This window comes from Pseudoliparis swirei, chromosome 21 (genome assembly GCF_029220125.1).
Source record: "Pseudoliparis swirei isolate HS2019 ecotype Mariana Trench chromosome 21, NWPU_hadal_v1, whole genome shotgun sequence".
NCBI classification, from domain to species: domain Eukaryota; kingdom Metazoa; phylum Chordata; class Actinopteri; order Perciformes; family Liparidae; genus Pseudoliparis; species Pseudoliparis swirei.
The window spans coordinates 13,794,490-13,812,570 of NC_079408.1; the positions used below are offsets into that span (position 1 = coordinate 13,794,490).

An 18,081-nucleotide genomic window follows, 5' to 3' on the forward strand; every position below is an offset into this window, starting at 1 on the left:
GGTTTGTACACGACTATGTCATAAATAAGTCAGTAAATGAAACATATCAAACTGTGCCCTGAAACCAATGTAATTATAATGTAAATACTACTTTAATTGCTAGTATTATATTATTACTGACTGGTTACAATTCCTCAAATTTCTTTCCCTATGTATAACCGTAACAACACTTTTATTTTGAAGGACATGACCGGACGTTTCCGGTGTCACCACTTCCAGCTTGCCGCCTCAGCGTAGAGCAGAAAACGGACCAGAGCGAAGAAGAGGAGAGAGAGAGAGGCGGAAAAGAAGAAGAAGAAGAAGCAGAAGAAGAAGCAGGGAAACGGTGTAAAAGCGGAGCCGGTCCGAGCCGAGCCGGGACACACGAGGGACTATTTTTTTAACGCATAATTACTCTTAAAGTGCGCAAACTCCCGCTTTTTGATGCTGTCCTCACGGAGGTCTGAGCCAATCACGGACTTACTGGTCTGAACCATGCAGAGGCTGCTGCTGCTGAGTTTGGTGTTGAGTTTTAAAACTGGTAAGGCTGCATGTCTCTCTCTCCTTTTCTCTCTCTCTCTCTTTCTTTAGCGCATAACACACGGCGCTGTGTGTGTGTGTGTGTGTGCGTGTGTGTGTGTGTGATGTGAGGCTTTTAAGGGGGAAAGGGAGACGAGCATATAACGTGATTTCATACCATTACCATATGAGCCGCAGCAATGGATCACCTTAAGGCGTGTGTGTGTGTGCGCGCGCGTTCGTGCACGTGCAGCATCGTGTGAGCGCGCTCGCCGCGTGTGACAGCGTGTCCGCACCGCAGCAGCCATTCGCCACACTTTCTCTTTTTTCTTCTCCTCCTTCTCCTTCTCCTTACGCGATCGTTGTCGCTCACCGCTGTTTGCACGCGTGTGCGCGACCGCGGGCACGCTTTTTACGACTGCGCGCGTGCACGCGTCCAACTTGAAACATGATTGGCGCGTGTGCGCGCACAGCGGCCGAGTGACCTTTTTTTGGTGTGTTTTTTTCTCCGGAGCGCATGACAGACCCGTCAGTGGCGTTTATTCCGGTTGAGGACGTGACGGGAATGACAGCAGCGACGCGCAGCAGCTCCTCCACGCTGCTCGCTGAGGGGTGAGGGAGCGAGACCCCCCCCCCTCCCCCCTCGTGGTGAAGGAAGCTTATAGAAATACTCCCCCCCCCTCTCTCGTGTCCTTGTGTCCTTTACCTGTGCGCTCCACTCTAGGCCCGTTTCCTCTGTGCTTGTCACAATGGGCACGATGAGGCGTGTGCACTTACCTACATACCTGTAGCATGTTGCTGGGAGACAGGAGGCTGATGGAGGAGGAGGAGGAGGAGGAGGAGGAGGACTGATGTCATCTCTATGAGCTACCTGTTTGATCGGGGCACATCTGTGTGTCGCCGTGGATGCGCCTCCACGGCAAACACCCCCCCCCCCTCCCCCGTCCTATTGTCTACCTCGACTGACCGGGAGCGTGCACGGCTCGCCAGTCGACCGCTCTAGGTGTGTGGGGGGGTGAAGGGAATGTATAGGGGAGCGATGATGTCACCGTGTCTGCCAGGCTTTGTGTCGCTCAGCATCCACGGGCGCACGCCGCAACGTGGCGAGGAGCGGGCTCAGAGGCGCGTATGACACGATCTGGTAATATGTTGCCCAAAGCATCTAAAAAAAAACGACACACACACACACACACACACACACACACTCTCTCTCCACAGTGAACCCTTGCTACTGATACAGGCTGATGCCCTGTTTGTCCACTCACACACCATTCAGTCCACATGACTAGCTCACTGGCAGACGTGCGTAAACACACACACACACACACACACACACACAGGCTCTTTACGCGTGCGAGGCCACGTGCCTCATTGTCTGTGGCTGAACCGTTACGACCGTAGAGTCCATCGTTCCTCTGGAGCACAAAGGCGTGCGCTCCCCGAAGACGAGGGGCTGCAGAGCGAGCCGCACGTTGTTCAGCCAGACGCACAAACGGCGTAGTTTGTGTCCCAAATGTTGCTCTGGGCTTTAAAAAAAAAAAAAACAAAAGGGGAGCAAACAGGAGAGAGAGCCGGAGTTAACGTCGCCTCCCGAGAGTCGATCCTCGTCTCAGGTTTTTGGGAGCCTTCTCTCTTCTTAAGAGCTCTCTTATCTTTTCATTAGACGAGTAAAACAGTATTTCGTGGCCTGCAATTTGCCCCCCGTGTAATCGCTCCTCCTGCTGATGATCGGATGGTTATTAGTCGAACGGCTAATTAAAGCTTTGGTGAATCAGAATGTTTTTTTCTTCTTTTTTTCCTTCTTTCTGAAGTTATTTAGATTCAGCACGTCGAAGCCGTGATTGATTTAGCGTCGCTGTAGCCTCGTGTCCACACACACACACACACACACACACACACCAACCTGGCGGTACGTCCGCCATTAGCGCAGCGGTTAAACGTTACGGCGCGATCAAACACGCGCCCTCAACTTCCCTATTGAGCGGAAGCTTTTTGACTTGCGGTATTTATTGCACCCACACACAGTGGCGAGGGCTGGGGACCAAGGCCCCCAGTGCAGGTGTGCCATTTGTCACCCCCCCCCCCCCAAGGTCTCTTTTGTGTGGACGGAGGCCCGAGCCGTGAATCAGAAACCTCAGACGGATTCCTGTGTTTCAAGTCTCGCTGGAGTCAGATGCTTCAGGGGTGTGTGTGTGTGTGTGGGGGGGGGGGGGGGGTCTGTGGTCACCACTCCACGTTAATGTCTCTTAGTGGGCGGTAATAGTTGAAATAGCGATGAAGAATTAGGAGAGCCTCATAAAGGACCCGGCGCGACACTCACACACCGCGTTAAAACTGCTGATTTACTACATTTGACGCATTCCCGCCAGGAATTCTTCGTGACGTCGTGGTCTCGATGAATTCAACATTTCCCACTCTTGATATCTGATTCACACGCAGCGACTCCAGAGACCGCTCGTGCGCGAAGAAAAAAACCCTTTGTTTGTTTGTTTGTTTGTTGCTTTCTCCCCCAAAAAATCCTCTCCGAGAGCGAGCGGCGTGTTTTATGTCTCGAGAGAAGCGAGCCGTTACCGCCGGAGCCCATCTCGCTCTAACCAGATCCCTGTTTCATTAAGCTCGACGCAGGCCTGGAGAAATTAAAACACTAATGTTAGTTCCAAAAGGATGGATGTGGGGGGTGGTGGGTGGTGGGGGGCTGTAATAACCACTAAAACTGCTCTTGGGAGAACTGGTTCCTGCTCGTTTAATGGTGATGAGATATTTTGGCTGATGACGGAAGAAAAAAGCGCCACCGACGGAAACCGTCTCCGCCTCCTCCAACGAGGCTCTGGTGGATTCACGCTTATAGAAGCGCTCGTATGTTATACCTCCGTAAACCTTCTCCTCCCTCTCTCCGGGCTCGGCTTCTTTTAGTTTTGTTTTGTTGCAGATGTGGAGCGACACATCTGCAGCGAGGCAGAAAGTCTGTTTTAAATTGCGATCCCAGTGTGAGGGGGATGCGGCCCCGCTGTTAACACACGCACATTCGCCCTTTTCCCCCCCGAAAAAGCTTCTCTAATTGACATCAGCCACTGAGAAGCAATCAGGGAACCGGTCGGAGAGCTGCGTCTGGGGGCGGAGCCTGTGACGTCAGAACGTGCACCCGAGCCCCGTTCCTGCCACTCGTTGTTTTTTCCCCGCTCAATCGACACATTCTTGGCATTTCTGGGGTGTTTCGTCAGCGCGTGGCTCGTATGTTGGTTTCAGGGGGTATTCCGCTGGCCACGGAAGAAATGGCGCCCGATATCTCGTTATCGAACTCGCGCTTCGATGTATTCAGTCAGAAACCCGACGGCGGCGGTTCCCTCGCAGGATTTTTTTCAAGGCACCGTAACCTGATTGTGTTTGACAAGCCGGCGGCATCCAAGTTAGAAAAAGACGGAGGGAAACGAAACAAAACAAAACCGCACATCCCCTTAAAATATGTCGCCCCCCCCCCCCCCCCCCCCTTCATCACATCTGACCGAAGCCGTCGGCCTTGTTGTTGTTCCTGAACTGCTCGGCCACATTCTGCAGCGAGGACCGATTTGGGGGTGAAGGCCCACGGGGGCGGGGCGCGTTACCAAAACAAAGTAGTTGCTTGGAGGTAGGGGGGGAGGGGGGGGGGACAAAGAGGGCTATAGTCTTGCAGGGCAGGTGGGTGAGGCCTGATGGGTGATTATACTTTTTCTTGGGCGGGGGGAGTTGTTTAAAAGGTGGAAGGGGGTGGAGGGGAGGAGGGGAAGGCATTGTAGTATGGGAGGAGGGGGCGCTGGGTTGAAAAGAAAAGCGAGCCGGCCTGAGAGGAGAGAGAGAGAGAAGAGGACTACGAAGGAAGAGGAGGAGGAGGAGGAGGAGGAGGAGGAGCGGTCGGGAGGCCGGCGGCTGAGAGAAAGGGCCCATTACTCCAGCCCGGCTGCCTCCCCCAGCGGGGACAGTGAGGCGGCTCATTCAGGCAGAATACGGCGGCGGCGGCGAGATCCGGAGTGATTGAACATCTGAGGTGCCGGCCCAGCTACCCCCCCCCCCCCCCCCCGTCGAGGTTAATTGGCTTTAATGGCCGCCGCTGTTCACTTCTCTCGCTCGCCTCTCCCTCCCAAACACGAGCCTCCTCTCTGCGCTCCACAGTTCACTCTGGCTCCCTATCTGTCCCCTCCTGGACTTTCTCTTTTTTACTTCTTCTTCTTCTTCTTCTTCCTCCTCCTCCTCTGGCTCCCCACCCCCCTTCCACCATTACTTCTCCTTCTCTTTCCATCCACCCCTTTCTCTCTATCTCTCTCTCTCTCTCTTGCTCCCTCTAATAAGTTCCAGATGTGGTTCTTGCATTCCTCTGGTCGGTGGAGAGAGAAAGAGGAGAAGGAGAGGGGGTGGTATGAGTGGTGGGGAGGCGATGGGGGAGGGGACAGGAGGAGAGAGGCACATGAATTAAAACAGGGAGCGCATGATGAGGAAGAGGAGCCCGTGTACTGTAACACACACACACACACACACACGCTGTAAAAACATGCGCACACACAAGCAAAGGGGGGGGGGGATGGGTTCATATTTATATATATATGTTGAGAGTGTGTGTGTGTGTATGTGTTTAAGGGGATGGGGGAGGGGGGATGTCGGTCCTGTAACCTCAAAAGTTTTGGGACATTCTCCTCCTCCTCCGTCCCCCCCCCCCTTTTTCCTCGCCCCCTCCCTCCGCAGGAATGTGGCTGATGATGTCACTTCACTTCCACGCTCTCTCTCTCCCGGTCTCTGCTCCTCTACGGGGACAAGGGGGCGCGGGAGGCAGAGAGATTTCGACTCGCTCCATCCGTCTTCCCCTTTTCACGATAACAACATCAGGGTCAGCCGTCCGACCCAATCTGTTACGACTGTGGCGGGGGGGGGGGGCGGAAAGAAAAAAAAGCGCGCTCCCCGTCGCCGTGCACTGTAACCGCCCCCCGCGGGCTGAATAGTTGCGGACTGCAAATAATGAGCGAGCCGTCTCTCTCTCTTTGCGGTAATAATCGACGATGGCCTTGAAATCCAGTCACTTAAATCATGAGCATTATTTAGTCAAAGACAAAAGACCCCCCCCCCCCCCCCCCCCCCCGAGGCGGCGTACCTCAACTCCACGCCAGGCTTCGCCCGGTGTGCACGGCGAGTTGTTGCAACTTGATGGAAGATGTTCCGCATGGCTGGAAACATGTAGAGCGAGGGCCGGGATGTGCTGCAGTCACGGGCTCCGCTCTTCTTCTCTCGTTCTATAAACATGAACGGATTTGCTCTGTTCATCAACCGGAGCATTAGTTAGACAGGGCCGGGGCATCCCAACGTGGGGGGGGGGGGCAGGGGGGGGGGCCTCGCCCAACTGGGGAAAACCAATTTCTTTATGGACCTGGCTTTGGGGAGGGACAAAGGAAGTTGGAAGATGTAACAACTGTGTATGAACTCATTTTTAAGATATAAATATCACGAGAGTATTAAAAGCTGAAATCCGGTCGATGTTCGTCCCCATGCTCCGCTTATCAACCTCGGGGTCGGGACCCTCCAGGGGGTCGCGTGTTAAGCTCGCGGGGGTCGCCAGATGTTTGTGGAGGAAAAAAAAAGAATATACACATTTCAGACATGAGAAGAATTGTGAAAAAAACAAACATTTAATTGAGTTCACATTAGCCGAGGCCTGTAGGTGTGATCAGTTATTCTGGGGGGGGGGGAGGAGAGGGGGGGGGTCGTGACCGGATCGGAGCCTTTCAAATGTAAAATTCGACAATGCTCAACCCAGATTTAGCCCCCCCCCCCCACACACACAAACACACACACACACTCACTTTGCTTCCCAGGCCTTAAGTGTGTTTGCCATCCACAAGAGGAGCCAGCCCCCTCCTCAGAGCCACACAATGCAGTGGTGGCCATGTTGGCGGGGGGGTGAACATTACTTTGCTCTCGGAGGTCAAGGCCCCGGGGCTTTTTTTCATTGGACGGTTTGTGACAGGTGACACTGCAAGAACGCCACAGCACATACCAATAAAATTAGATGACACTGGATTGAATTAAAGCAGACCTTGAAGGAGGTGATTTATCGATGGGACGCCGTTTGTAAAATAGCCCCCCCCCCCCCCACCACCACCACCCGGCACGTTGGATTCCATCACCGCGCCGCGGATCGGCAGACCATCTGAAAGCTGTCACGGCTGACGGGCGCGGTTTACGTCTGCGTGCTCTGGTCACGTGGCCTTCGGAGGCGGCGCGGCCTTTAGGAACGGGTCGCTGCCCAGAATCAATGTGGTGGGGCCCGCCGCCTTGGACCATTGATTCGTTATCATATCGATTGTGCCAGTCGAGAAATTCTGCGGCGACCCCGGCAGCTTGACATGTATGTATCCATACATACATGTATACATACATATATCTATATGTATCCTCTTGATGCAGCTTATCCAGGGCCGCCATTGTTCGTCGTGGTCGCGGCGGAGGGTTCTTTGTCAGCCGCTCGGCACAAAGGCTCGTGGATTACGGCGGCGGGCGTATTCATGTGCCCGAAATGTGTCTGATGCCCCGTCCACGAATTATCATATTACCCACCACTGATCCTGGGGTTGCCATGGCCACTGTGTCATTGTGTCAGTGGTCCTCACTGGCTGTAGCTATGGTAACAACGTCTGTCACAGAGGTTTGGTACAAATAAAGCTCTTCAGATGTGAAACACACACACACACACACACAAAATGACAGGAGTGTGTGCGTTTTCAGGCACGCGGCGGCAGCAACAAAATGGACAGACAACGCTCTGAGACAAAGAATTATCTCCCTTCCTCGCCATTTCCAAATAAACTGTTTCCACGGCAACCATTTTGATAGTAACGGAGAGACGGAAGCAGCGGGAGGAGCGACGGAGGGGGAAAAGAGGCGGCTTGCAGGTGGAAAAGGTAGCGAAGGAAGGGAGTGAGGCCGGAGAGGTGGAGGGAGGGAGGGAGGGAGGGAGGAAGGAGGGTTGATCACTTCTAAGGAGGCGCTGGCCAGACAAAGGGGAGTGAATGGGGAAGGAGAAGGGGCCAGGCCACAAAAGAGATGAAGAAAGAGAGAGGTCGCTGACTGCTAGTAAGGAGGAGGAAGGCAAGGTAAGGTGACAGAGGAAGGGATCGAGCGGGCAGACAATGCGGCAAACAAAGGAAGGAGTGTGTGTCCTTCTCCTTCGCCCCTCGCTGCCCTCTCTCCTCCTCCAGGAGTCACCTTTGTGTTTGAGTGACACCGTGTCACGGAGCCAGTGGGACGCCTCCTTTCACTGCCGACGCCTCTCGCGCCTTCCTATAGCGCCGTCGCCACGGCGATGGGCCATTACGGCCGCCATGTCGTCGCGAGGAGGCTCAGGTGGTGGAGTTCCCACCGCTGGATGAATAGGGGCAGAAACAGCAGTACGCCGAAGCGCCGGGTCCATTGACACGACATTCATTCAAGAAACTTCTCTCTGTTATCAGAGCAAACTAAACATCTTTGGGCTTTGGGTTGTTAGTTGGAGAAGGGAAGCCAACGTGGAAGTGCCTTAAACTTGCATTCTTTCTAATGGCCGTCAAAGTCTCAGAGAGAATGACTTCCCACGTGAGTTATTACATTCACGTCTTCTCCAATACATGACAAATGATGTTCATTTAGTAAATTATGGTCCCGTTTAGAGTCAAATAGACCGTAGAGGACGCTTGAGGGCGTAGCGACCTTGTGATTGACAGGTCGCCGCCACCGCCGGGCCCAGCCGCTCTTCATCGAAGCTATTTGTCACATTTCCGTACACAAATGTATTCTTGCGCAATCAGTTGTTTACGTTGATACGACCTTCTGGTTGCAAGAAACCAAGATGGCGGCGGCGAAAATGACGAACTCTAAACTTCAAAACTGTCGTCCACAAACCGACTGCGTCCACTTCGATGATTCAGTCATGAAAATAAGCACACGGGAGGAAAAAAAGGCCACCTCAAAATGAAGTAAACAATTAAATCAATATAGGTTGTTTCAACATTAAACATTTGAATATAAAAGAGATGTAATATTTGGCTTTTCAGGATAAAAAGGTCTTGGAATAAGCTGGGAAAGCTAGTAACCTATTCTTCATTATTAGGATGTGTTGCATGTCATAATAAACCTGTAACTCAGTAGTATTAAGAAATATTTTATCACCAGGATATTCAAGATAAGATGTTATGAGACATTTTGGCAAGTAATTAGACGAATATATTTTTTGATTTACTTTATTACGTTTTATTTGCAGTGCATTACCTGCATGTCGAGATCATAAACACAATAGTGTCTACACCATGCACCCAGTCAGAATAATGTATATATGCTGCGTGCATAAATAATGCATGTGTACAATTACAATGCACATTGATTTACTGCTTCACAGCCTCACATCACAGCGTTTTAGGAAAACAAACAGCGGTGATCTTAACACCTTTTTCCTGAATAAATAATGAACGGAAGACGGGAGAACTCCTTTCGTGAAGGTCCTAAAGCTCCCCTGTCGGATCCGATGGACGGGCGAGACGTGCGCGTTCAGTCACATGCAGACAGCAGGGAGGGCGAAGTCAGTGCCGCATGACTCCCATGGCTGCAACTTTGTCCTGAAACAATGATGTCATCCTCCTCCCCGTTACACTTCACCGCCGCGTGTCTGTGGAACCTCGCCGTCTCTTTGTTCCCCTGCATCCCGCATCTCGTTTCCCAGCAGCCCCCTCCGTAACGCCGACACATCGGCCTCACGCCGCGGCGATATGGAATTAGACAGATAACGAAATCAATTTGCAGCGGATTGACTAACAGTGGAGAGAGAGAGAGAGAGAAATAGAGAGAGAGAGAGAGAATAGGGTTGGAGAGGGAGGATAGAGAGAGAAATAATGAGAGACCAGTGCAACCGCCTGACTATTAATTGGATAGGTGGAGGGAGGATGAGGTCATTGTCATTTTTTTCTTCTTCTTCTTCAGAAAAATGGGTGTACCGTTTTCCGGGGAGGATTTCATCAGACACACAGATGTACGCATGTGCTCTCACGGACACGCTCCGTACAGAAAAAAAACTAAATTTTTTTTTGGGGCCAGTTGCTTTCCACGTCAGCTGTTGCCATGGCGACGCACGTCTGTGATCCAGCCGAAGCGCGGGGATTGGCTGGAGAGGAGCGAAGGAGAGGAAGGCAGGTGGGGGGGGGGGGGACTTGGTTGGAGGGGTACAGAGGGGGTACGGGGAGGGCGCCAGACACAAAGATCCATGCATAACAATCCAGACAAATCTGATTTAATGATACCGAATGCCATCAGTGGACCTTTCCCAGAATCCTCTCCCTTCCCACCTCGTGTCCCGTCCCCTAGACGAGGCGAGCGTTGACATTCACCACCTAGCAGCGGGCCGTGAGCCAAATCGAGAAGAGCAGCACACTTGCTAAAAATAGCTCTGTCTTTGCGTGCGTTGATACCGTTTCAGCCGTTCACGGCAACACATTGGCGGTTCATTACCTCGCCGTTAAAACTCCATCGCGTGGAGGTGCTCTCGGACTAAATGGCCGTGGTGGTATGTTTCGGTGAGTCAGCCGGGCCGAGCTCTGGGCTTTGTGTTGGCGGTGCCGAGCCGAGGTTGGCGTCACGGCGTCTGCAGGGCTTGCCGTCCTCGTCCTCGGCCTCCAGCTTAATCCTAATCCCTTTCCAAACTTTGACTCGGACTTTAATCCGAGACTAAACTGAGACCCGTTCCCAACGGAGACGGGGATGCTGCGCCGCGGCGCTTCGGTCCGAGTCGCGGTGCAACCCATGTTCAGGAAACCGCCTCCACGTGACGATTATATGTTTGGGGTTGTGTTTGTATGTGTGTGTGTGTGTGTGTGTGTGGGTGTGTGTGTTGGTTAGCCAACGCGGTGAAGGTTAGGTCATCTACGCTGAATGTTTTTGTTAGTCCGTGTGTGTGTGTGTGTGTGCATGCGGTCATGGTCGCAGCTCTCGGTGACCGTGGTCTTCGTGTGGACCGGGTGCTCGGAGTCTCCCGCTGGCTTCTTGGGGCTCAGTGACTCAAGGAAATCAGGACACACTCTAAATTTGTCACTGCAGCATAACCCACATAACGAAAGAATACAAGCTCCCACACACACACACACACACACACACACACACACACACACACACACACACACACACACACACACACACACACACTCTCGTCCGTGCTCAGACTGCTCTCTGTGTGAAGATTTCCTTCTTTAAACACACACATACACACACACACGCGCATACACACACTCATGTTGACAAGTGTTAACTGGGAAATATGGAAATCAGAAGGCGATGAGCACATGTTTAAATGAGTCAGTGTTTTCAGTGTTTGTCTCTGCAGATTGTGTAGCCTCCACTCAGGGGTGTTCGGTTGGGATTATGTTTGTGGTTCACCGAGGCGGTTGAGGGAATACCTCCAGCTCGCATGTCGGAGGTGGTGGAGGAATGGATTTGCTTGCCCTGAGGCTATTGTCAAGGTAGCGTGGTGGTTTAAACCCAGCAAAACTCTCTTTACACCTATGCATGTATGAGAAAAGGCTCTTCTTGCTTTTTGAGATGGTAAAAATCCTCTCTGTTCATTCCAGTAACTAGTTTTGTTCGAATACTTTTGTTAGATTAAGCTGCGGACAGGAAATGAAAGCAAATTCAAGCAAAAATGAAAGCAAAAACAAAGAAATCCTACTGTCTCGAATGACCTTTTGTTTACGTTCGTCTTATGAACTACATTAATTAAATAACCGCGAAATTTTTTACATTTAAGTACCAGATTTCTCAGAAAAATCGTGGCAAAATAATCACGTGAGATGAGCAGCATCACTTCTGGAGGAAGCGGAGCATCACACACATCCTGAAGATATAGCATACAATAAATATGTAGTCTGTGTTTACAGAGGGGTCACGCACAATAACAAACATGCAGAGAACTCAGATCTATGGAGACTTTTAGCATCTTTCTACTCATTATTTGTATTTTTTTTACAGCCTGCACCTTGTTGCCAGCAGCAGCAGCGTGCAGCAGTTCTTTGACTAACCCGCCGTGCACGACCTCCCCGTCACCAAATGGCAGAGAGACAAAGATAGCAGCTATCTGCGGAGCATTTTCACAGCTAAAGAGACACAAAATGTCAAGAAAGGAAATACGTGCGCACCGATTTACTTTGATGAACGGAGAAATACTGCTGTGCACTTTCTGATTTCAGCTTCCCTCCCCAACGAGGACGAGCCTCTTTGCCGTGTTAACGCATCGTTGAACACGCCTCATGAAATAAAACTCACCAAAACTACCTCGGTTTGTCTTTCCACTGTTCCAATAATAAGAAACTCTGGTTAAAAGAAACCCTGAGTTCATCAAGTTAGATTTGAAACGCTTCGCCTGGACTCTTTGTGCTATTGGGTTAACAAGAAAGAGAGATGGAAATCCCCCCCCCCCCCTTTTGGGCCACACGGACATTTTGAAAGGCTCCGAAAACTCGATGTGTTTCTTTAAAACATCGAGTTTTCACGGCTAAATGAGCGACGACACAAGTTCGGGAAGCGAGCCACCGGACTTTGAGCCATGGCGGTCGCCGTCTGGGGAAAACACGCATTCCTGTGGAGTCAGTGTTAACGGTTAAAGTCTTTGTGAAATACAGGACATGGTTTTCCCAACTCTTCAGAGCCAAGTGTTGTTGTTATGCTTGCTTTGTTTATCTTATTAATCCAGTTCATTTGGGTGATCCTCAGGGAGCAAATTAGGGGCCTCTTATTATTACATTTGGTTCAGTGCTAAATTATTCTCGGTATGCACGCTGCAAACCTCCATCTGCATCCGATTCCCTTTCCACCGTGTACCCTCGCACATCTCCTTTGTCCTCGGAATATTAATGCGCCGCACTGTCAGAAGCCATTGTTATGATTGGTAAGGAAATCTTTGTGCATGACTGCGTTCCTTCGCATTAGCGGGCACGTTGTACCTTTGCAAATCGCACCGAATCTGACACGATAGGGGGGGAGAGTGCACGGCCGTGTACGGCGGAAAAAGAGAAGGGGAGGACGTGAGAGATGGAGGACCGAGGGTCACGACGGGGGAGGCGAGAGGTGGGGCTCGGAGGAGGCATATGGCAGTTGTTAAAATAAATAGTGATAGAGAGAGAGAGAGAGAGAGAGATGGGGAACCTTCAGTAAAGCGCTGGAGGGCTCAGAGGAAGAAGTGTGAGGGAATGAAGGAGGGAGTGTACGGAAAGGAGGGGGGGGTGGAACAAGTCGAGAGGAGAGGACAAGTGAGAAGGAGAGATGTAAATGGTAGGAGGTGAAGGGAAAAAAGTGAGAGAAGAGAGAGAGACGGGTGAGGGTGGGAGATTGAAAAAGAAAGGGAGAGAGAGAAAGTGCTGGAGGGGTGATATTTAATGTGATAAATGAGTTGTGACAGTTCGCCTCTAACCCCCTTCCAACCAGCGCGGAGGAGGAGGAGGAGGAGGAGGAGGAGGAACACGGAAATAGAAAGCATTACGGGTACAAGGGACATATACAACATTATATATGTATATAGAAAGAAGGAGGGAGCGTACAGCGTACACGCTGTCGTGAAAGAGAGCAAGAGAGGGGGGAAATCAGCGCAGGCAAAAAGGACATTCATAGACGGCACTATGGATGTACGGAGTGACGGAGGCCAGAGGGGGCGCACACAGAGAGAGAGTTGGGGAAAGGACATACACCATCATCGAGGGAGAATGGAAGGAGAGAGGTAGTGGCTGAGGAGGTGTGTGTGTGTGTGTGTTTGGGGTTCATGATCTACTGTAGGAGATTCTGGGAGAGGGGAGAGATAAACGAAAAAGCCAGGGACGATGCAAAAGCCTCCGCGGCGACGACGTCCTCCCCTGCTTTTGTGTCATGTCTTCAAGGGACGGCTAATTACAAGTTGTCATCGTGCGGCGTGGAACAATAGCGCGTGGGGGGGGGGGGCTTCCTCTTGTTTCTCCTCATATCAGACTTGGCGGTCGGCGGGCCGGCCCTGCGACCGGTCTGTGGAAGTGGACTACGGACCAGAGGGGGGTGGGGGAGAGGCTCGTAGACAATGACAGCCACTGTAGTTTTTTGGTAGTGGACTGGAAGCCTGGGAGATGACTCATAGGGAGGAATGAAGAAAGGGGAGAAAGAGAGAGGGAGACGGGGGAGGGAAAGCCAGAGAGTTTTGAGTAAATAAAAGTCAGGAGCTAGAAGAAAAGGGAGGGGGGGGGGTGAGAGACCCAATGGCTGAAGTGTCTGATCTCACAGCGCTTGTCTCCTCGTCTCCTGACTCAGCGTTCACCACCTCTTCGTCGTCTTCCCTCGTTCTCTTTCTTGTCTCACTTCTATTCTGATCTCCTCTGTTTTTTCCGCGACGCTCTTCATGGCCTGGAAGTCAACGTGTGATCAAAGATGGCGTTCCCGTTTACTTTTTCCGAGGGGAATGCAGTTTTCAATCAATTAGCCATAAAGCCACGGAGCAGAGGCGATGACACGCTCTGTGGTGGTGAATGTCTACATCAGTGGTGCTCAAATATGTTTTCAGCCAAGTACCCCCTAACTCGCCATTGTTGGTTAAATACACAGTGCTGTGCCATCAGTGTCTGATTTAATATGGAATATATACAATTATGTTCATGAAATTACACTTTTATTCTATTTTGAATTTTTTTTTTAATGGATGCTCATTTTAAATATTTTCTTTACAAATCTCACATAGCCTTCACATACTGTACCCCCATTGAGAACTACTGGTCTACAAGAGTGGTTCTCAAATGGAGATATGTGTACTCCTAGGGGTACGTGAAGGTCCTCTAGGGGGTACATGAAGGTCCTCTAGGGGTACATGAAGGTCCTCTAGGGGGTACACGAAGGTCCTCTAGGGGTACATGAAGGTCTTCTAGGGGGTACATGAATGTCCTCTAGGGGGTACATGAATGTCCTCTAGGGGTATGTGAAGGTCCTCTAGGGGGTACATGAATGTCCTCTAGGGGTACATGAAGGTTCTCTAGGGGTACATGAAGGTCCTCTAGGGGTACATGAAGGTCCTCTAGGGGTACATGAAGGTCCTCTAGGGGTATGTGAAGGTTCTCTAGGGGTAGATGAAGGTCCTCTAGGGGGTACATGAAGGTCCTCTAGGGGTACATGAAGGTCCTCTAGGGGCACATGAATGTCCTCTAGGGGTACATGAAGGCCCTCTAGGGGGTACATGAATGTCCTCTAGGGGTACATGAAGGTCCTCTAGGGGGTACATGAATGTCCTCTAGGGGTACATGAAGGTCCTCTAGGGGTATGTGAAGGTTCTCTAGGGGGTACGTGAAGGTTCTCTAGGGGTAGATGAAGGTCCTCTAGGGGGTACATGAAGGTCCTCTAGGGGCACATGAATGTCCTCTAGGGGTACATGAAGGCCCTCTAGGGGGTACATGAATGTCCTCTAGGGGTACATGAAGGTCCTCTAGGGGGTACATGAATGTCCTCTAGGGGTACATGAAGGTCCTCTAGGGCAGGGGTTAGGAACCTTTTTGACTGGGAGAGCCATAGAAGCCAAATATTTTACAATGTTTTTCATTGCGAGCCATATAATATATTTAACGTATAATAAATAAAATATGTCCTGCTTTTAATGCGACTTCTGGTGCTGCTGCATGATGCTGCGGGGGGGGGGGGGGGGGGGGGGGGTACGTGAAGGTCCTCTAGGGGTACATGAGATTTGTTTTAAATATATTTTATATGAGCATCCATTTAAAAAAGCCTTTGAAAATATTAAAATACATATTCAATCAAATATTCGTGTAAGTTCATAAACTCAATTGGATATATTATATGTAAAATGCGGTGTGTTTTTTCAACCCTAAATGCTCTGCAGTGGTCAGGGTACACAGAGGCTACATAACTCAAAAAGGTTGAGAACCATCGGTCTACAAGAGCAAGTAGCGAGAATGAGAATGTCCCTCACGTTGTCCCGCCCTCTCTCCCCTCTCCCCACCCTCTCTCCCTCTCCAGTGTGGACGGCGAGGTTCTCTCAGGAGCCGGCAGACCAGTCGGTGGTGCGGGGCCAGAGGGTGATCCTGTCCTGTGTCGTCTTCAACTACTCAGGCATTGTTCAGTGGACCAAAGATGGCCTGGCTCTGGGCATCGGAGAGGACCTCCAGGGTAAGACATCATACTCGGGCTCCCTCCACCCTGCTCCGCATGTGACTAAGATGCCTTTTTTCGCCCACGAAGCTGATGCTGATACTTTCGGAGTGGAGCTGCTGATGGGGGAACGTTTTATCTCGGCTGTAGAATTATTATTATTCAAATTTTGTTTTCTTCTTTAAACCGCGAGGACGTCTCACGGCACTTTTTTCCCCGAGTGCGCCGTGGCGACACATGTTTAATGTATAAAGCCCGTGCTCACAGGGCGTCTGCGGCAACATCTGCAGACCAGTGCTGCGCTCTGGAACTGAGCTTAAAGTGAAGCACGGGCCGCTGAGGGCCCCCGCGTGACATTCATGGACCAAGCATTAAAAATTGACCCAATTTGAGACCCAACTAAAAAAAAATAGAAATGCACAAGCAGCACTGTGACAGCATGCAGGCGAGCTAGAGTGCTGATACCCAGTGATTCTCAAGCGGGGGCTCTTGTACCCCGAGGCGAACTCCTGCAGCAACCAGGAAGCAGACCAACAGCCGACAGCGAGCAGCTCTGCATCGGGTCCCGCTGGGCTTGAGCTTATTATCACCACTAAAGTACCAGGATGGGCTGCACAGGGCTCATTTCTATTTCCAAGCCCTTACCTACAGTACATTTAAAAAATATATATATATATATATATATATATATATCTTTATATATATAAATGTATATATATTAGTGCTGTGAAAAATAACGCGTTAACTCAGTTAATTCAATTACAGGTTTAACTAGTTTTTTTTTTAACGCATTTAACGCATGCGCAGAATGAGCTCCCAATCCGTCTGTTGTTGGTCGTCGGGACGAAAAAAAAGTCACTTGCAAAATGAGCTTCCAATACACCACTTCAATCTGAACTCTGTCCGCTCTCATGCAGACGGTCTGTTCATCGGTAATGATCCTTCCGCAGGTTCACCTACGGAAACCTTGTTACGACTTTTAATTCCTGTAGATAAGGGTCTCAACACGTCGATCGCGACCTGCCAGTCGATCGCGGCGTAGTGTCGGTAGATCGCATGACATTAAAGAGATTGGCCCGCCCGCTGACATGTTCTCTAGAGCACGTCTTTGTTCTTTTATTAAACTAAACGTCTGTTGTTGATCGTATCTCCACAGCAGCATGTCATTTCTGTCTCTTCGCGTTGCGTTAACACTTATCGATCTCCGTCTGGCGCGCCACAGAGCTCCGTCTTGCGCATCGACCGAGCAAAAAAAGTCACTTGTCAATGTGTCCACCTTTAGATTGTATCATGGTGGAGTTAATGGTTGACAAACAAGAGAAAAATGCTCTGTTTAACCCTCCTGTTACCTTTACATTTCCGAACATATTTTACCCTCGGGGTCAATTTGACCCCAGCAATTAAAACCTCCAGAAAATTATTAGAATTAATATTGCTTCCCAAGTTTAAGTGTGAGGTACTTTATGTTTGTTTGTTGACTACCTAAATAGCCCTTTAAATAAATAAAAAAATTGATAATTCTGATATGTTTGACACAGTGAAAAACAGCCTGGGGTCAAATTGACCCCAAAGAACACCGACATTAAACATTGAATGGGGTCAAATTGACCCGAAAGGTAACAGGAGGGTTAAACATTCTGTTTAGAATGAAGATGTATTAATGTTCCATATGGAAGAAAACTGCTAAATAACTGCTGAGTTGCAGCACCATTGTATAGAAGAATGTATAAATGTATATATCCGTCTTTTGTCATAAATCTCTATGTTCTCACAAAATATACCGAGAATATCGGTAATATGTGATTAATCATGATTAATCCACAAAAACCTGTGATTAATCCGATTAAAAATTGTAATAGTTTCACAGCCCTAATATATATATATATTTATATATATATAATAATAATACTATATATATATATATATATACACTACTGTTCAAAAGTTTGGGGTCACGCAGAAATTTTTGTGTTTTTCATGAAAACTCAGACTTTTATTTATCAAATTAATTGCAAAATTAATGTAAAACAAAGTCAAGACATTGACATGGTTAGAAATAATGATTTATATTGTATATATTAATGTTGTTCTTCAAACTTGTGGCTGAAGGAAGGCCAGTTTTATAGCTTCTCTCACCAGCATAACTGTTTTCAGCTGCGCTCTCATAAAAAGGTTTTCAAGGGTTTTCTACCCCTCCGTTAGTCTTCTAAGGCGATAACACAATATACCATTAGAACACTGGAGATGGGCCTCTGTCAAGACTTCATTAAACACTTGCGGAGAATAGTCAGTTAATTAGACAATTCAAGTGATTTGTTTAATTTAATAGTATACTTTTCATGATACAGTTCTAATATTTAAAAATAGGATATTTGAGTTTTCTTAAGCTGTATATATTTAGCAGTAAATAATTGAATAAAATAGTCTTGGATGAGCCGACCGCTA

General features: G+C 49.6%; 1 protein-coding gene across 3 annotated transcripts in view; it reads left to right on the forward strand.

The window, feature by feature from the left end:
- Positions 1 to 302: 302 nt before the first annotated feature.
- The window catches only part of kirrel1a (kirre like nephrin family adhesion molecule 1a), a 33,815-nt gene continuing 16,036 nt past the window's right edge, over positions 303 to 18,081 (forward strand). For all 3 annotated transcript variants that reach the window (XM_056442893.1, XM_056442895.1, XM_056442894.1), the window contains exons 1-2: positions 303 to 520; positions 15,505 to 15,654. In XM_056442893.1, coding sequence (XP_056298868.1) covers positions 475 to 520; positions 15,505 to 15,654 — 196 coding nt within the window. In that variant the 5' untranslated portion in view covers positions 303 to 474. The remainder of the gene's footprint in view (positions 521 to 15,504; positions 15,655 to 18,081) is intronic.